The 18,375-nt window shown below is 44.7% G+C and overlaps 2 protein-coding genes across 2 annotated transcripts; both read right to left on the bottom strand.

Annotated features, from left to right (window-relative positions):
• Positions 1 to 1,021: 1,021 nt before the first annotated feature.
• On the bottom strand, positions 1,022 to 3,006 carry acer1 (alkaline ceramidase 1; the record flags this gene model as incomplete). Its single annotated transcript, XM_080003329.1, has 6 exons — positions 2,899 to 3,006; positions 2,582 to 2,696; positions 2,353 to 2,491; positions 1,620 to 1,757; positions 1,359 to 1,496; positions 1,022 to 1,199 (listed from the first exon to the last, which is right to left on the bottom strand). Exons 1-6 carry the CDS (start codon positions 2,989 to 2,991, stop codon positions 1,022 to 1,024), a joined length of 801 nt encoding a protein of 266 aa, XP_079859455.1. The 5' UTR covers positions 2,992 to 3,006.
• Positions 3,007 to 5,689: 2,683 nt separating this feature from the next.
• Positions 5,690 to 17,303, bottom strand: myo1f (myosin IF). The gene is made up of 27 exons (XM_080007583.1): positions 17,211 to 17,303; positions 16,573 to 16,662; positions 16,382 to 16,476; positions 16,181 to 16,268; positions 15,958 to 16,047; positions 15,250 to 15,381; positions 14,512 to 14,646; positions 14,228 to 14,360; positions 12,839 to 13,035; positions 11,934 to 12,014; positions 11,707 to 11,793; positions 11,458 to 11,544; positions 11,172 to 11,339; positions 10,980 to 11,065; positions 10,547 to 10,628; positions 10,285 to 10,391; positions 10,097 to 10,195; positions 9,824 to 9,968; positions 9,483 to 9,597; positions 9,193 to 9,362; positions 8,779 to 8,924; positions 8,336 to 8,482; positions 8,065 to 8,213; positions 7,876 to 7,938; positions 7,502 to 7,706; positions 6,540 to 6,700; positions 5,690 to 6,458 (listed from the first exon to the last, which is right to left on the bottom strand). The coding sequence occupies exons 1-27, from the start codon at positions 17,286 to 17,288 to the stop codon at positions 6,382 to 6,384; spliced, it is 3,213 nt and encodes a 1,070-aa protein (XP_079863709.1). The 5' UTR covers positions 17,289 to 17,303; the 3' UTR covers positions 5,690 to 6,381.
• Positions 17,304 to 18,375: the final 1,072 nt, after the last annotated feature.

Consider the following 18,375-nt stretch of genomic DNA (forward strand, 5'->3'; position numbering starts at 1 on the left):
GAGTGATTGTAGAATGTCATTTTAACAGAGACAATAGCATCAGATCCATAGGAGACAGTGAATTACAATGGCAGACATGAGATTGTGATATTATTGAATTGTGAAATGAAATGGATGTACTGGATGTCCCCCAAACATGTTAATACAGCCAGGAAGATGCATTTTTCTGTTAGAAATAATTTATGAATCCATTAATTTTATTTTATATGTCAGTCTTCAGACTACACATGGTTGTATTGTGATAACCAGACAGCGTAACACATTTCTGAGGTTTAGTAATAGATGACCACATGTCAACAATCGTCCAGGTAACGCAGCTGTTGCTGTTCATAATGTTAGCACTTCACAATTCTTAAAAGACAATTGTATCATATGACAAATGTAGATAAATATAGACTCGGTTATATACAGCTGTGGGCACTCCTGCACACTGCATCTTCATGAGAAAAATGCACAATCATTTCCATAGAAATTAAATAAAATTACATTGCTCAGCTGCACACAATTCAAATGCAATCATTCTCACAAAGTCATTCAGGATGCTTATACACAGTAACACCTTGATCAATATATACAACATTTTTCACATTTAACAGAACCTCAACCCCTTACTCGATTGTTTCACGAAAAGCAAATATAAAACAAAAATTTAATTCTCATGGGGCATTTCCCTTTTCCTAGATCATTCACTCTGTTTAACACAAACATCTCCACTGGCGACTCGAAGCAGTCAACCATAAAAGCTGCCCTCGGGTGCCACTTTCATCAGCGTTAGTACAGTAGGTGCACACTGGCAATATTATATTTAAAAAAATGACATTCAACAGTAATACAAGAATGGATAACCTGGATCAATTTTTTTTTTTTTTTTTGAAAACATTCGAGGTATGACTTTGAGACCGGTTGTCAAGTTTAAAGCTAGAAATTATTTATGGGTTAAAAGAGAAGATCATCACTTTAAATACGTATAAATACCGAGAATGAAAATCTTCACCCCAAAAAAAAGAATGGTTTGAGTTCTCTAGCATCTCTTGTTCATTTTGGTGGTGCCTTTCAGGACAATATGAGGCAATCCCAGCGCCCACTTGTCACATGGCCAGTACTGCAGTCCAGGAAGAGAATAGGGAATCTCATAGTTGGCGTCCAGGTAGGCTATTAGTGTAGTGCCGTAAGCCACAGCCATCACGATCACAATGTGCCTGGTAACCACATAAAATAAAGATAAATGGCCAAGGACATGGCAATTTCATGCTGTATGAACAAAGAGAAGCTGCAGTTTAAAAAAAATAAAGAAAGCACTGAAAAGGAAGGTAAAAAAAGCAAGCAAAGCCAACCAATCAAAGGTTGGCTGGACTTACCAGATACCGTGCAGGTAGCAAAAGTTGAGGCTCTGCCAGAAGCTGCAGGCGAAGCGGTCGCTAATCCAGCAGGAGATGGCCAACACCCAGAGAGCCACAGAAAGCTTGGCCAGCCGCACCGCTTTCTGGTCGGTACAACTGAGAGAGATAGTGGTAGTCGTGTCGTGTTAGTGGATCATTCATTAGCCACCGGCACGGCACTCACTTGAACTCGCCAAAAAGACAAATAGAGATATGAGAGGAGTTTTGGGGATACTGTACCGCTTCATCTCAACGCCCAGCGAGTAAAGCAGGTGCAGGCCAAAGCAGTTCAAGGCGTAGGCATTGGCGACGGGTTTTACAAACAATGACACAGTGGTGACGACGGTAATCATCAGAACGAGCCACGCGAAGGTCGACCTGGAGTTGCATACAAGAGCAGGAAAAAAAGAGGGTGAATGTGGTGAGGGAACCCGGAAAAGAGCCTGACAGCTCCTGCAGATTGATGGATCTTCCAAATGAGACTGTCAACGACAACAACAGCAGCAGCGGTGACAAGAAATCACTGGAGAAGTTATCGAACAAGAACCGTTCACGTTTTGTTGCTGTTTTGGATTCTTCGTACCTGATCATCAACAACCATTCATTGCTCTTTTCCCATCGCCTCTGTTTTCACAAAAGCAAGGAGCTCCTCTCTGCCACCAGCAGCTGAAGATAGCAGAATGACAGCGTGTCTTTGTGATTCGAACTGGGTGGCTTATGCTTAGGTTTCACAGTTGTTTGGCTTGTAAAAAGATCCCATCATTGTCTTTGGTCTTATTAAAGGATTATAGGGCCGCGCGTGAGAGCACATGTAAGTAGAATATATGAATGCATGCGTTTCACACACACACACACACGCGTGTACAGGTGTGAACTACGCATCGGCAAATTATGCTTACTCGGTAGAGTTCCACCGGAGGGAGTTTCTTCCCACTGTCAGCCAGAGGGACATAGTTCCCCAAAGTTTCCTTACCTCTCCTTGATAAATGAAGGGAAGTGTCTGCGGGGAAACCAGATGGCGTATCCCACCGCCAGAACCCACAGGATGGACAGCTCATCCAGCATCTGGCCCATGAAACTGAGGGTCATGTGGAAATAGGCCGAGAACACACCTAGCGACGGAGGGAGAACGAATCAGTCTCGCGGCTAATGAGAAAAATGAAATCTGGATTAAAAATAAAGACAGAACAGGGGGGACTGACCCACAAATATCATCATCACCCAGACCAGATGGACCGCAAGGTTCCTCTCTCTGGCGTACGGGTGCAGTAGGTAGAGCATGATGGGCGACACGACGAAGAAGAAGAAGCTGCTCATCTGTGGCAAATCAATCAGGAAAACAAATCAATCAATCACGCTATCGATCCATCGCATCGCAATTCACTTGTGGTAAAAAAAAACACTGAGCAACCTATTAACTACTGGCATGTCCTGTCGACATTAAATTTTTTTCATTTCTTTATTTTAATATTATATTTTTTTATATTATTTAGAAAACTGTGATCTAAGCGAGGATTACCGTGTTAAAGTACTCCACCACGTGTTGAGAGTGCCTGTAGTTGTCTTCACACCAGTCCACCTCTGAACTCTCATAGGAGAAGACATCTGCCATCCTTTCAGTGGAGTAGAAACCTGACGTAGAGAGACAGTTACAGCATAGATAGAAAAACACATACATACAGACAGGCAGACACTTGCTAAGCTACTGGTAAAATACTTGAAAAGGTGAATAAGATGAATTTTCAGCTTTCAAAGGTCCAAGACGACAACCGTATCTATACAGTTGGAGGTTGAGGGAAATCAGTTTGATATCACCCCACCTGTTCACACATGTATTCAAATACGGAGCGGTGTCCTGTTGCGAGGCCCTCATTGGCCCTTTAGGTAAAGTATTCTGACGTTAATTCCCAGGAAACTCTCAGACGAATGAAGTTGAAACCATAAAAAGCCACTTGTGACCAACCACCCATATGAATATTGGTTGCGGAGACGGATCAATCTCAGATCAAACTCGTCAACCTGAAATAATGAAAAGAGGGGAACTCTTTTGACAAGGTCTATGTCTATGTGTGTCTGTGTGTGTGTGTGTGTGTTAACAGCAGCACACAAGAAACGCACGCGCATCAAGAAAACAAATAATAATAGTAAACTAAACTAGAAAAATAGGCTTTCTCTGAGCCTTTTATAATATATATATATATATATATATAATATTTATATAATAAAATGTATTATATGTAATATAATATCATATATGGGCCTATATAGAAGTTTACGTATACGTCTACGTGCCACCACACGTCATGCCCATGCGTGTGAGGAGTATAAATAGGCTGAATATATCCAAAAACGAGCGATATAAGTACACAGTCCCTCCTTCACTAACAGTCCCGGCCACTATGATTGTTCTCTCCGTCGGAAAAGCGAGATAAAACGGATAAAGGTTAAAAACGCCAATAAAGGTGAGCGACGGTGAGGACCTTACCGCCCATGCTGCCCCGGCTCCAGGTGAACAACAGGTGGACGAGCGCTCCGGAGCTTGTAGCGCGTCCAGCCTGGGACTGTCTGACGTCACACCGCTTTGCCACGCCCCTCTACGGCATTGCCCAGCAATACTAATGAACCCAAGACCGAATGAATGGCACACTCATTCATTCATTCATTCATTTATTTATTCATTAATTCTTTCCGGTGGTAGGCCGGTATATAAAGTATATTTTTTGTATATTATATCGAATTAGAATCACATTAAGGACCTATTCAGATTTTTTTTTCCCAGCTTGTGAACCGAGAGGGACAAATCCTGTTAGAGGGATTTATTCTCGCTTGTGTCTCAACAGGGGAATCGACCGGGCTCGACAACGCTCGATCGCACACAGACGCTTCTTTGTGACATATTATTGGGAGCCGATCACACGTGCTGGAACTTTTTCCAGGCCATTCATGTAAATGGAATTTAGGCTGGCCTGTGTAGTTGCCGTATGAATGTGTGGGGCTAAACACAATCACTTTAAAACTGCCAACATAATTCAGTTCTTGCATATCCAGCTCTACTGGTTGTCCATCTACTTTATTTATTACCTTTTTATTAATGCGATGGTGTAATTATTATCACGAAAATATTTATTTATTTACTTGCATAACTTGTGAATGAATCAAGGAACCTGTAAAACTTGCAGTTGTGGACACTATAGAGTAGGGCGTGAGATGACTTTCCAAACGAGTTCTCCTCGTTTGTCAGTGGGCAGTTGCAGTTTCATAGACCGAGACTCCTTTCACACGCGCTGCATCAAAAATGTATTGACTGTCACACACCATTTTCGTTGACCTGCCCTCTGAAATCACTTCTTTACCTGTCTGTGTGATAGAGGCCTGTTTGCCTACAGTATATTGTCGGCATCCCTCTCAGAAAGAAAGCGCCTTCCAAGAAACGCGGTGATATTCGTGGGGTTTTCTAGGCAAGCAAAACATGGTGTGTGGTCGGGTGTGATTATCGCAGCCACCCCTTCGCGACTTGAAAGCCAGTGGAAGAACGTCTCACACACTGCATGTCACGCAGAGTTAACCCCGGGGTTATTAACATGCGGCCATAATGGATGCAGTGTCTTCTTTCAAGCATCCTCTCCCTCCTGCTCCTGATCCGCACCTGCTTCTTCTGCACACACACGCGCGCGGGCATACACACAAACACAAACATAGTCACAAACACCCTCACCCACACACTAAGGCACATATTCATATTTGATGGACTATAGTGTGAGGCGATTGAGGTGGGGATGCATCTCTACTCTGTGTGGCCTGAATGAGAAGAAGGGGATCAGGTGTTTTGCACCGCACAGGAGACTGCGGTCAGTCCAATTACCGCAGCAGAGGAGCCAAAACGAGGTCCCGGTTCATTTGGAGAGAGCAGAGGTCGTACGGTGCTGCACACTGCGCGTTCAGATGTGGCCTGGCGCGGTCTCCCATTGCAAAACTGATTTAATGAACCAGTAGTTTAATACTAAAATGGATGGAATGTCATAATTAAAAATACTTTCCCCTTTTTTGGAATCTACAGTTGGTTTATTTAGGATTTCATAATTCCAACAAAGCCAATAATTTGTTTTTACCACACTCAATTTGATTTAAGGCTGTTTCAAAAAAGTCAAAATACTAATAATTGTCTTGAATGTGTCTTGAATGTGAAAGCATTTATATACATTTGTATTTGATTAACTGGATTTTTCAAGAATGGAATGATTCGATAAAAACAAAAACATCATTCATTTAATAGCAATTTAATCAATGCAATTAGAATAAACACCCATCGTAATATAGCCATCTTGTACAATTTGATCTTGAATAAAATTGAGGTAAAAAATAATAACAAAAAAACAGTGCAGTGCCTCAGTGGTGGCATAGAACCGTTGAAACGAATAAACATGAAGCAAAAATAAAATCAATTTGAAAACATTGCATAGTTGCCATATCAAGTTATCGTTCATCATCATTATGCCAAACAAGTCCATGAAACCACCTCAAAACACACATAAAATCAAGTGGTTACACCTGTTGTACCTGGTGGAACTCTGGAATAAGGTGAGGCTGAAGAAGTGCGTCTTGGGAGATGGGGAAGGTCAGACATTTTGTTGCTGGTCTGGCCAAACAGCAGGGATGAAACCTGAGCAGTGTTTGAACTCCCATGACCAGCACCACAATGTGCCCTCTGCACCGCTCCTACAGTACGTTGTCGGACGAGCGAGGAGAAACCGCAGGCTCACAGACATTTACCTTTCCAAAAAGGTCCTCTGTTGAACATTATTACATTGTAGGTTCTTTTTTAGAAAAAACGTCCCAGTTACCTCCGACAGATAACAGATGTCGCCGACTGATCCATTCAGTCACAAGGTCTGCAAATAAATGGGAACCATTTGTTTTATAAGTCTCCTTTCTTTCTTTCTTTCTTTCTTTCTTTCTTTCTTTTTTTAAAATCTTATATACTATATCTCAGGCCCTGTCCAGATCAAACCTTCTCCACATAGTTTCCTGGAAAGAGACCCTCCCGGCCTCGAATCCTGCCCGTCCACCAGCCCGAAGTGTCTGCAAGCGAGAGTGAGACACAGCGTTACCAGTGAGCGGGGCAGGTGTGAGTGGTAGTGCACGCGGAGGAAGCCTTCACACCTTGTCGGATCAGGTCAAAGACGTCGTTGACGTTGAAGCTGATCTCGTCTTCATCCTGGCCGATGTACTGATACAGAGCGCGGCAGCGTGGCCCCTGGGGACGGGATGATGGCTTAGGGGCTGGGGGAGGACGCTGGCCAATACTCTTCTTCCTCTGCATCCTGAGAGAAAAAGGAGAAGGGGAGTGAGAAATGAGAGGAGGGCTTCTTTTGTTTTGTTTTATTTTCCAGTGAGACAGTCCAGTCTCTGCTGTAAGTGGAAATCAGCAGTTGAGGCCGATAGGGAGTTAACACTTGTTTTTTTCTGTCTTAGATTTATTTTTCATATAATGTAAGGCCACAGCATATATATGTACATAACATGTTTATCACCTAAAAAATGATGTTGGGTGTGGAAAGGAGACATCTTTATCTATTTATTGGTTCGTGCTTCACTGGTTATCATGCTACACCTGGTTAAGACCTATGATGGAATTCATTTTTACAAGCATTATGTATCATTCCTTCCTTCCCTCCCTCCCTCCCTCCTTCCTTACCTCCTCCACCTCCCTTTCATTCCCTCCTTCCTTTTTTCTTTCCTCCCTTCGCTCTTTCCTTCTATCTCTAATCCCTTCTATGCCTCCATCCTCCCTCCTTCCTCACCTCCTCCTCTCCTTCATTCCCTCCTTCCTTTTTTTCCTTAATCCCTTCGCTTTCCTTCTCTACCTCCTTCCTTCTATCCCTAATTCCTTATATGCCTCCATCCTTCCTTCTTTCATTCTTTCCCTCCCTCTCTCCTGTATTATCCTTCCCTCCTTCCTTCCTCGCTACCCTCCTTATTTGTTTCCTTCCTTTTCTCCCTCCTTCTCTCCTTCCTTCCTTCCCTCCTTCATCCCTTCCCTCTTTCCACCCCTCCTTGATTTCTTTCCACCCTCCCTCCCTCCCTGCCTCCCTTCATATATTCCAGCGCTTCATCCCACTCACCCTGACATGCCCTGCTCAGGCACATTAAGGAAGTCCATGTTCCCTTGCTTGTGTTGGGCCGGGGCTCTTTGGCTCCTCTGGGTGCCTAACTTGGGCAGGGCAGCGCTGGGTGGGCGGCCATGTCTCTGCGGGGCGGTGTTGGTGAAATCATGCTGCGCGGAAGGAGCGCCGCCTCTGGAAAACTGAGTCGCCCCATGCGGATGTCCTGCGGGGCGTGGGAGCGGTGGGTCAGGGTGATGACATAAAGAGACTACAATATCCAAGGAGTTCAACTAAGATTTTAGTGTGGCTGAAAAAACAACAAAAAAAACTCAAACGTGCACCTCTCAAAAACCTGCATGTGTTAAGAGAGTTTTAGGAATTTGGATTTTTACCTCTGCTATTTGGGGGATTGGTTCTTGTTCCATGAGAATATGGAGCACTCTTCCTGGTTGGCTCTGGAGAGGAAAAGCCGATTGACACTGATTCTCTTTCTAGCTGGCAGTATTGCCACCACTATATCAATATGGTACATTGACATAACATAGAATATATTTTGATGATTCTTTTGTAAAACAGCTTACTAGAGGTCTTTGGAAGTCCGTCGCCCACTGTAATGTTCAGAGTCTTCCCTCCAGGTTTGACCTGGGCCAGATCCCCTTGGCCCCTCTGGAAAACCAGAAACCTGGAGCCTCCTCCCCCCCAGCCCTCCTTCTTCACCTTGAACTCCAGTCTGGGCGGGTGTGGTGTGGGAGAGGACAGACGGGTGTGGCAGCCGTGTTAGATTTGCGTTCCCACTTTGGCACGTCGCCACTGTATATTTTGCGTGTGTGTATTTCAATTTTGGAAGTCCACCTGTCGTTGAAAGACAGCGTCAATTTTCTCTTGGTCACCTCCTCGTAGCGTTTGCAGAGCAGGCTGAGGAACTCCGTCTTGAAGTTGGACTCCAGCACGCTGTCGTATTGAGCCTCGTGCAGAACGAAAAAATCATCCTGTCTGGTGCTGGAGACGAACACAGATTCAAGATTCCCAGGCAGCGTTTCTCATTAGCCTCAGGTCTAAGCAACCAGAGCTGGATGCAGAATCCCTGTGCCTGTCTGTTAGAATTCAAATCTACTTCAAGTCTCTATCCAAACCTGACACGTGATATCATCATCATAAATACATCTTGGTGCTTGAGTGTATTTTAAGTGCCATGAAATAAAAAAATACCAAAATATAGATTGTCCGGAAATGGAAGAACAAATTCTATTTCTGTTAGGCAGTTCTGTTACCCGTAATATTTCTATTGCCCGTACCTCAGAGAGACACTGATGATGTTCCCAAACTCCAGCTTTCGTTTCAACACTTCTTTTATCTGTCCCTTCTCAGGGCCCTTCTTCACCTTCTCTCGGCCAATCAGATAGATACCTTTAGGGGTCAGGATCAGGTCCCTCTTGATAGACTACACGTGTATGAAAGTGCAAAAATATTCAGGAGTGAGTGTGCAGAGAGTGTACAAAACAGAACGGGAAATTTTTTTTTCTTTTTTTTTTTCAAGTTTTCAAAGAAGCCAGCGGAGTCGCAACGTGGGAAAAGACGGTTTCAACAAGGCAAGAAAGTCACGTGAGAAATAACATACAACCTAGATACAAAAAAAAGGAACAATCATGGTTGTGGTTATTTTTAACTTTGAGGCGCATTCTTAAATTGAGGAACGAAGTTCACCTCACCTTGAACCTGCGATCAAACTTGTTGACGGAGTCGGCAAAATCCACACGTTCCCTCTTGGCCAGGAACTGTCGGAGCTCAGGCTTCTGCTCCAGGCCCAGGTAGTCCCCGACAAAGTTCCTGTTGATGCTGTTCTTCCTGCGCTCTTTCGACTGGTACAGGATATCTGAGGCTGGTTGCAGGAAGAATGGACGGCAATTATAATGGTATAGATATTGGAGAATGGAGAATAACATAATTGTATACCTATATATATAATATCCTTTCATAGTTCTAATGTGCTGTAACTCACCCTCCTCCCTCATCTTTTCATACTTTCTCCTGGCTATGTATTTCCTCCAGGCCTTCTGGATGGTCCTGGCGAAGGTATCGAACTTCCTCTCCCTCATCTCTTCCAGCAGGAACAGCTGACAGACATGCAGAGCGGACGGAGGGTTGGGGCACAACATTTATAAGTTTATTCTACCGATCACGACGCTCAGCAACGTGTTCTTTGAGCTGCGACCAAAATGTCCGGTGGAAGTGATGGACCACTGAATCTTATCGAGCCCTTTGCATTGTCGTAACTCATCTTGAAGAACGCTCTGAAATAATCTCTCCATTTGATCCGAATAAGTGACTTTCGCTTTTTACCGATTCAGGGTTTTTGACGAAGACCTTGGTGTGCCCCATCTGGTACTGGTCCTTGTCCATGTTAACTGACTTAAGGAGGTGAAGCACGCCCTGCTGCTCCGTTCCCCGCCAACATGGCCACGTCTCAGTGGTCAGAATGGCATACCTGGACGCAGTGTACACACACACCTGAACACAAGTGCACATACACACACCCACAGACACGCGTGCGTGCACATACACATACACACACACACACACACACACACACACACACACACATAGCGAGCTCACCTCTGCAGGAACTTATTGAACACTCGGCGATAAGCGAAGCCAGCTCTCCTCACACGGATGTTTTCCCGCAGGCCCAGATATTCAACCTGATGTTTAACCCTAAAAACGTTCATCACACCATCATCATTTCAGGTCAGGTTGCTATATAATATGTGCATACGCGTGTGTGTCTTCGTAAGGATGCAAACCTGCTCTCCTCCCAGTCCCTGGGCCTCTTAGTTTCATTGGGTTTGATGCAGCGGATGTAGTGAGGAGTGCACTTCATCAAGGTGTTCACCAGATCGTTGGCTTGTTTCTGTGGGAAGAACATGTATCAGTACATTTGGACGTGGACAACACCTCTATTAGTTTGAGGCAGGTGTGAGAATGAGAGTCACAAGAATAACAGATGCACAATAAATGTGTCTCTAAGTAGAGTGAGGGCGTGGGTGTCTACATTTAATTTCTCACCTTAATCTTGGAGCTGGCTGTGGTCGGCCTCCCTTTTTTGTCTGTGTTTAGGTTCTCAGGGAACAGACTACGGATGAAGTGGCTGTAGAGACAATTGATTAAGCAATGGTTCTCTGTTTTCTGCAGCATTTCCCATGATCTACCCACAATTTGAAATATATATATATATATGTATATATGTATATGTATATATGTATGTGTACATATATATATATATATATTATATATATATACACACACATACATATACATATACATACATACATATACCTACATATACATATATATATACACATATACATACATACATAAACATATATATACATACATACATATACATATATATATACATACATACATATATAAACTCTACATATACGTATAAATACAAATATAAACGGTCAATTAATTTTTTAAGCTATAGGACACTCACTGTTCGCCACTCTGCATGAGCTCAATGAGGTCTGGGAAGAGCACATCGCGGTTGCGCTCACAGAAGCCGTTGATATCGTATGACACCTAAGACAATACTAAATGATTACAGGCAATACCGCAGCGGGCCGGTTTTCAATCCTTTCAATTCCATTTTTACTCCATTACACGGTGACGGATTCCTGCCTCACACCTTGCCAGCGTAGTGGTGTATGACAAAGCCAGAGTTCCAGCTGTTGAAGTGCTCGTGCGTTCCAACGGTGCCGTGCAGCTTCTGCAGCAGGGTTTCATCCGCACCCTCCCCCTTGGCATGCATGGTGGCACACACATCATCCAGCACGCTCATTATGCCGGGAGGGCTCTGCAGGGAGTGGACGAGGTGAATACGTTTAGATGTATGCGTATTCATGGTTAGGTTGATGGTTGATAAATGACCGATGCGCTGCCTCATCTAGTTCCGGTGCCTTTTCCGTGCTCACCAGCTTGTTTTCAATGAGGTCGCACACTACTTTATTGTTGAAGTACTGGATGGGGGACCACTTGATGCCCTCTTGTACATACTCTTCCTGGCAGGGAAATTCAAACGACAGCGAGAGAGAGAAAAAAAAAAAAAAAGCGTGAAAGTGGAGTTTGAATAAGGGAGATAACCCCATTAAAGGCAGAACAGCCACTTCCTGAACAGAAGCGGCTTCATGCTCGGTATAATTAGACTAGGGGAAAACGCCTACCTGCTCGGCCTTGAGGGTTAGCTCAATGAAGATCTGCTGCAGTTTCTCGTTGACAAAGTTGATACAGAACTGCTCGAAGCCGTTCCTCTGTCGGGAGAACGGAACGAGCAAGATCAGTGTACACCACAGTGAGGAGCGTCAAGGCATGTTGAGACGTCATGTTTCACGTGCCACGGTGAGGTGTTTCGGATACAGCGAGCGGCTGTTATGGATTTGAGAGAACCGACCTGGAATATCTCAAAGCCGTAAATGTCAAGAACCCCAGTGCTGTACTCTTCAGTGGGTTTTCGGATGGCTTTATTCACGGCCTAGAGCAGCGTGCGGAGATGGAGAAAAAGACGTCAATAATAACACCGTACTCATGCATCAGTTAGGTAATTATCCCACTTTAAGATTGGAACATGAATATGCGAAAGTAAGATTTAGCCTTGCTTTTAAAGCAGCACTATGTAACTTTTGCTGTTAACCTGTTCTTGCACTTTATAAATTTTGTGTTCAGGAACGAAACCACGGGAAAAGTGTGTTACGCTTTGGGGCACTACGTCAATTCCTTGATCTTTGGCTCAGGGATTTCAGTGAGCAGTTAATTGGCGTTTTTTTTGCCTGGTAAATTTTATTTAAAAAACCTTCGAAATTATTAAGTTGCCAGGAAAAATGTACGGTAATAATGCTCATACAAAACGTAGCCGTGCACCCCCTCCCTGACGGCATGGATGAGAGGAGCCAGTGGTGTGCTCGGCACCTGCAGGGCTGGGATCCCACCTCACCTCAGCCACCGTGCACCAGCACTGCACCGGTAGACAGTCGTGCCGGTAGCAAGGGGCCCTTCCTTCTGGACGGGGCTGCCGGTAAGCGGCCAGGTCTGTGCAAGGGGTGCTGTAACCGAGGTGTCCATTATGTTTGTAATTGTAACATAGACTGTTATTTAATAAGGTTCGAATTTGTCCGGTAAAATAAATTCTTTACGGACACCGGACTGAGTTTTACAACAGTGGTGTAAAAGTGCAATTGCACTCAGAAACTGTAGGGGCGCAAGAACCAAAAGTAACATAATGCGGCTTTAATCTAATTTAATTTAAACCTGCAACTATCGTATTTCACTGGATGAAACGTTTCTCAGTTCTGAGCCGACCTCCACCAGGTAGTCAAAGAGTCGCGTGTACAGGGCTTTGGCCAGGGCGTCTCGCGTGTAGGTGGCCTGCTCCTGGTTCAGCGTCACGTTGATGGACTCAGACTTCCCACCCCACTTGGAGTCCATCTGCCGGCTGGTCAGCTTCTCCTGGAGACGGCTGGGGTCGATGCCCAGCAGGTAGGCGGGGAAGGCAAGTACTAGGCATCAGCAGAAACAAAGCAAAGACGGTACTTATTTTTTTAGTTCGATGGCAGATGTGGAGTGGATTTTCCCCGAAAGGATCAATAAAAGTGTTGTTCTGTGTCAGATATTCTAGAGCTGAATATTCTGCCAGCTAATAAGCTCGTAATATTTTCATGCTTGGATGCAAACAAGTACCGGGGAAAGCAAAATCACGAGTTAAGCACTAGAGGAGAAGATAAACGGTCTCAGTATCTAGATGGGCTGGTTATAAAAATTAGGGTGCCATCTACCATGGGACAAGGTTTGCCATGGTGAATTTTCCCACAACATCATCTGCTCTTAGCACTACAAGAGAAAATGAGTGTGTGTGTGTGTGTGTGTGTGTGTGTGTGTGTGTGTGTGTACATTTAAGCATACGTGTTTTGTCTGTTCTTGTGAGTGTTTGTGTGAGTGATTATCAATTGCCTGTGTGTATATCCTCATGTGTGTGTGAATCCTCATATGTGTGTGAGTCTGCATAAATGTGAGTCTCCTCATATGTGTGTTTCCTCAGGTGCGTGTGTGTGTGTGTGCGCACGTGTGCGTGTGACCCCGTGTGTGAGTATATGTGAGTGTGTCCTCATATGTGTGTGTCCTCATATGTGTGTGCCTGTGGATCTGTCCACGTATGTGTGTCTCCTCATATGTGCATCTTCATACAGTATCTATGTGTTTCCTCATATGTGTGTGTGTGTGTCCTCATATGTGTGTGAGTCCTCATATGTGTGTATGAACTGATATGTGAGTGTCTTCATCTGTTTTCCTCTTCATATGTGTTTTCTCATATGTGTGTAAGTCTTCATATGTGAGTGTGTGTGTGTGTGTATGTGTGTGTGTGTGTGTGTGTGTGTGATTTCTCATATGTACGTGTTCTCATGTTTGTGTGTCCTCATGAGTATGTCCTCATATGTCTGTGTCCTCATTCTGTACATGTGTGCTCATATGTGTAAGTCCCCACATGTCAGTGAGTCCTCATATGTATGTGTCCTCATATGAGGGTGGGTGTGTGTGAGTGTGTGTGTGTGTGTGTGTGTGTGTGTGTGTGTGTGTGTGTGTGTGTGTGTGTGTGTGTGTGTGTGTGTGCATGTGCGTGTGTGTGTGTGTGTGTGTGTGTGTGTGTGTGAGTGTTTGTGTGTGTGTGTGTGTGTGTATGTGCGTCTGACTCACAGTCGGTGCTCTCCACCTGCCCGTAGTTCCCTGCTTCTATGAAGCTGATGTTTCCCAGGTGGAGGATGCCGCCGATGATCTGCAGCACCTGAGCCTGGATTTCCCCTGGGATCCCTATGACCTCCATGGCTTCCTGGAGATTAAAACACCATGGGGGAGAGATGGGCGGACACAATAACCGTATGACTTATAGTAGAAAACTGATAATATCCCTTTAGTACCTTTCTGTGATGGAATAATGTGAGGTTAGTATTTTGGCTCCTTAGACCGTAAAGCGTGTGTACCATAGTCTCCTGGAAGTCTTTGCTGTCATTGGTTCCGTCCACCTTGTAGGTCCCGGACTGGTTGAGGTAGGAGTAGTATTCTGGAGTCATGATGCCGAGAATCTCCTTCTGCTGGACAGGGGCGCCCTCTATCAGCTGCAAAACAACGGTGTAAGCCGGTGTGCGTGTTTCAAAGTATATTTCATATCTGTAATCATTGCTGTTGAGTTTCATCATTGACTGTGGAGCAGCTGGGAGCTTCTTGACTTTAACCAAAGGAAATATTATGTGAGGAAAAAATGATTTCATTCCAATAGCTACAAGTACCAGAAGAACATTTTGTGATGGGTAAGAGAGGTTACCCATCACATGATTTTGCAACCACAGCATGATAAATAGAAGTGAGTGCATTTTGGTTGCACGTGCATTGCACATGCACATTGGATTTGGTGTGACACACTAGTTGGTAGCCGGTGTAGGATTAGAAATGAAAATGATGCCATATAATGAAACGTATGATTCGTTTTATTTGGAAAATGCTGTCCTTTTAGATCCTAAACAAATTGATCATATGAAAGGACATTCAAGAAAAAAATGTAAAGTCGCTTTGGCAAACGGGAGTTGACGTCAAATAACATAATTGCTAAAAAAATGAAAAGTTAAGTTGGGAAGTTTTTTTTTTCTGTTCCGGTAACATTTGAATATCCGATTTGATATCCATCAGCCATTATACCGCCGGCGATCAACGGAGTCTCTGACCTGATAGAAGATGTGGAAGTTCCTCTCGTTCTCGTTCTGGCTCACCACCCTCGACTTCTCCAACAGGAAGTTGGAGATTTTGCCTCCGTCTGGCTCTCCGCCTCTGCTGAACTGGATCTCAAAGTATTTTCCCTGACGGATGCAAGCCAGACACCAGGTCATGAAAAACAGACGAGATGCGACGAGTCAATCATCCTCACTGAGGACCGCGCAGGCCCAGCTACCCTCCGGTACGACTCCCAGGCCATTGCATCCGCCCTGGAGTCGTTATTGGAAGCGACCGGGAACAAATGCATTTCCAGGGGTACAAGAAAAGAAAAAACCAGATGTTGTTGTGGCTCAGATGATGTGACAGCAACCGTTTGAGCTTGAATATAACGACGATAACGATGTCACTAAACCGTCGTTGACACCCTTGAAGCAGGTCTCTTAAAATCTGTGGTTAAATCAACAACAAGCACGCAGACAGGAAACGCTATCAAGCCACGTAACATGTGCGAGGATGCAGATGTGACTTGGAGGTGTTTTTCTAGTGCTACAACCCGCTCTACTGCCAGGAAAATGTCAGCGGGCGGCACGCGCAGGTAGCCTGAGATTAGACGCTGGCTAAAATAATTCCGCCCCAATAGCCATGACAGCAAACCAGGGCATCGTTTTGTCAATGTCTTTCTCCGTTTGGAGACCGGGAGCCGAGGCGGTCTCACTTACGAAGCGACTGGAATTGTTGTTGCGGACAGTCTTGGCGTTTCCGAAGGCTTCCAACAGAGGATTGGATTGGAGGATGATGTCTTTTACGTGCTGTGAAACACACACGCACGCACACACAAAATTGGAAACACTTTAGGGTCATTCTGTGGACAGATTACTGTCAAGGAGTTTTTTGATAGATCGACAAATCGGATGAAACATCCGGCGCTGCAGTTGGGGATACCTGGACTTTAGCGCCGCCCCCTGAGACTTTGGAGATGTAGCTCATGATGTACTTCGCAGCGACCGTCTTCCCCGCCCCGCTCTCTCCGCTGTCAGAATATAATGTGGAAAAAAAACAAAAAACAAAACTCTGCTACAAATATTGTTCAGCGCTCAGAGAGGCTCTGGGAGGAAGAGTAAATTTTGGTCTGGTCGACGATACCTGATGATAACGCACTGGTTCTCGGCGTCGATCATCATGTTTCGGTACATGTTGTCAGTCAGGGCGTAGATGTGGGGAGGGTTCTCATACTGGGCCTACAGTGAGTGACACACATCAACGTCACACCTTTTTCATAGTTCACATACATTCACAAGGATGTGTTGTTGAAAAAACAACGTTCAGTTCCTCACAGCCCCCTGGTAGAGTTCGATTTCCCTGTCAGTGAAGTAGGGCATCTGCTTGAAGGGGTTGACTGAGATCAGCACGGAGCCGATGTAGCTCTGAGCGGCGGCGTCAAAGAGCATAATGCATGGGGACATCCTGTGCCCTCTCAAAGCACAAATAAAATGAAATCTAACATAGCCATTAAGCCACATTAAGTAATTGAGTTAAGTAAATAGTTAAGTAATCTAACATCTGTCATAATAAAATCAGAGGCGGGGCAGGTTTGCTGTCGACCTGTTTTCTTCACCCCCTTAATTTGAATTTCATGAAGCTGAAATGTGTATGAGAAGACAGAAGTGAGAGATGTTGAGTCACTCCATAGAGAAGAAAAAGAGGAAGCGTGTGTTGGGAGGAGTATGGTTCTCAGTCTGGTTTGTGCCCATATACGTGTTCGTTGATGACCCTGGGTGTGTGTGTGTGTGTGTGTGTGTGTGTGTGTGTGTGTGTGTGTGAGATGGCATGGTAATGAGATGATATGAATATCCTGTTTGGTATCACTTCTTGGACTGATCGACAACACAATTGCATCCTGTCTAGGGTCTTTCCTAGTAGCGCGTCACGCAATCTATTCAGAAAATCTACAGTGCTCAGCCCCGTAGGATACAAAGATGTAGTCGTCCATGTATCTCTTCTTCAGGTTCTCCACAATGGCGTCCTCGTTGATCTTGGAGAGCAGGACCATGTCGTCCACGCCGCTGTGCTTCACATTCTGACTCTGCCAGTGGTACTTGGCCTGGGGGGCCAATAGACAGAGAGCGAGAGAGAGGGAGGGAGAGAGAGAGAGAGAGAGGTTGTACTCATTTACTCATTTGCTTGTTTGCATCTCCACCACTATTGTGAGAGTTCATCAGAAGAAGGAAATTAGTTCAGACGCTGCTCAGAGTGGTCCCTCCGTCCATTTTCAGAAAAGTGCTAAAACTGATCTGCAGCGGTGAGCGGCAGGGAGTACTGACGCGGTGCAGTCAACCCCAAACTGGTTTCAAAGTAAAACTGGACATCGATAACAAGAACATGAACGCGAAACATGAAACAGTGTCACCATTAGAGGTTGCCAGATTGTGGTTGTCATCACAGGAAACTGGGGTCAGTTGCTGCAGGCAACAAATGGCAGATAAGATGAGCTCATTGAGCCAAAATAACTCGACCCCCCCCCCCCCCCCCCCCCTTCTATAAAAGACACGTATTTGGGTGAAGTCCTGAAAGACTTTCTGAATTAAAAAAAACAGACCAAATCAATGTCGTCATGTCTGTACAGCAGAGTCACGTCCAAATTTTACATTTGAATGTATAGTTTTATAACCCTATTATACGGTTTTTTTTATGACTTTTGACAAGCTGGTCTAAGGATGGAATACGTGAAACGGCCTCGTATTGAAGTATTCCTGCAAGTGACGCTCGATTTATCGGTCGGCTGCCATACAGGGACAACGGTGATCTGTGCTCGAGGCCTGGGGCACGGAGGAGGGTGAGGGGCCACGTGAACAAAAACAGTACGATATGGAGACATTTTACTGTGTCAGAATTCAGACTTTATTGTATTGTGACAGACACGTCTCTTCCTCCCGCCTCTGGGCCTCTTGTGAAACCTCCACTTGGCGACACTTTGCTGCTGCTCTTCCTGGGAGAGCTTCCCTTCTTTACTCGCAGTATTTAGGGGGTGTTCTCGGTTGCTTCACAGTAAACCGAGGGTCTCTAAAGTCTCTCAACCAGCCCCCACTTAAAGAGAAAATGTATTTGGAATTCAGGCTTTTCTTGACTTAAAACAACAC

Source organism: Zeus faber (genome assembly GCF_960531495.2).
Source record: "Zeus faber genome assembly, chromosome: 1".
NCBI lineage: Eukaryota > Metazoa > Chordata > Actinopteri > Zeiformes > Zeidae > Zeus > Zeus faber.

Coding starts and splice junctions, on each gene's coding strand:
- myo1f (XM_080007583.1), bottom strand. CDS start 17,288: ATGGTCCTGCTCTCCAAGATCAACGAGGACGCCATTGTGGAGAACCTG. Junction 9,598..9,823: donor TCGTCAAAAACCCTGAATCG/GTAAAAAGCGAA, acceptor CATGTCTGTCAG/CTGTTCCTGCTGGAAGAGAT. Junction 8,925..9,192: donor AGTTTGATCGCAGGTTCAAG/GTGAGGTGAACT, acceptor ATACACGTGTAG/TCTATCAAGAGGGACCTGAT.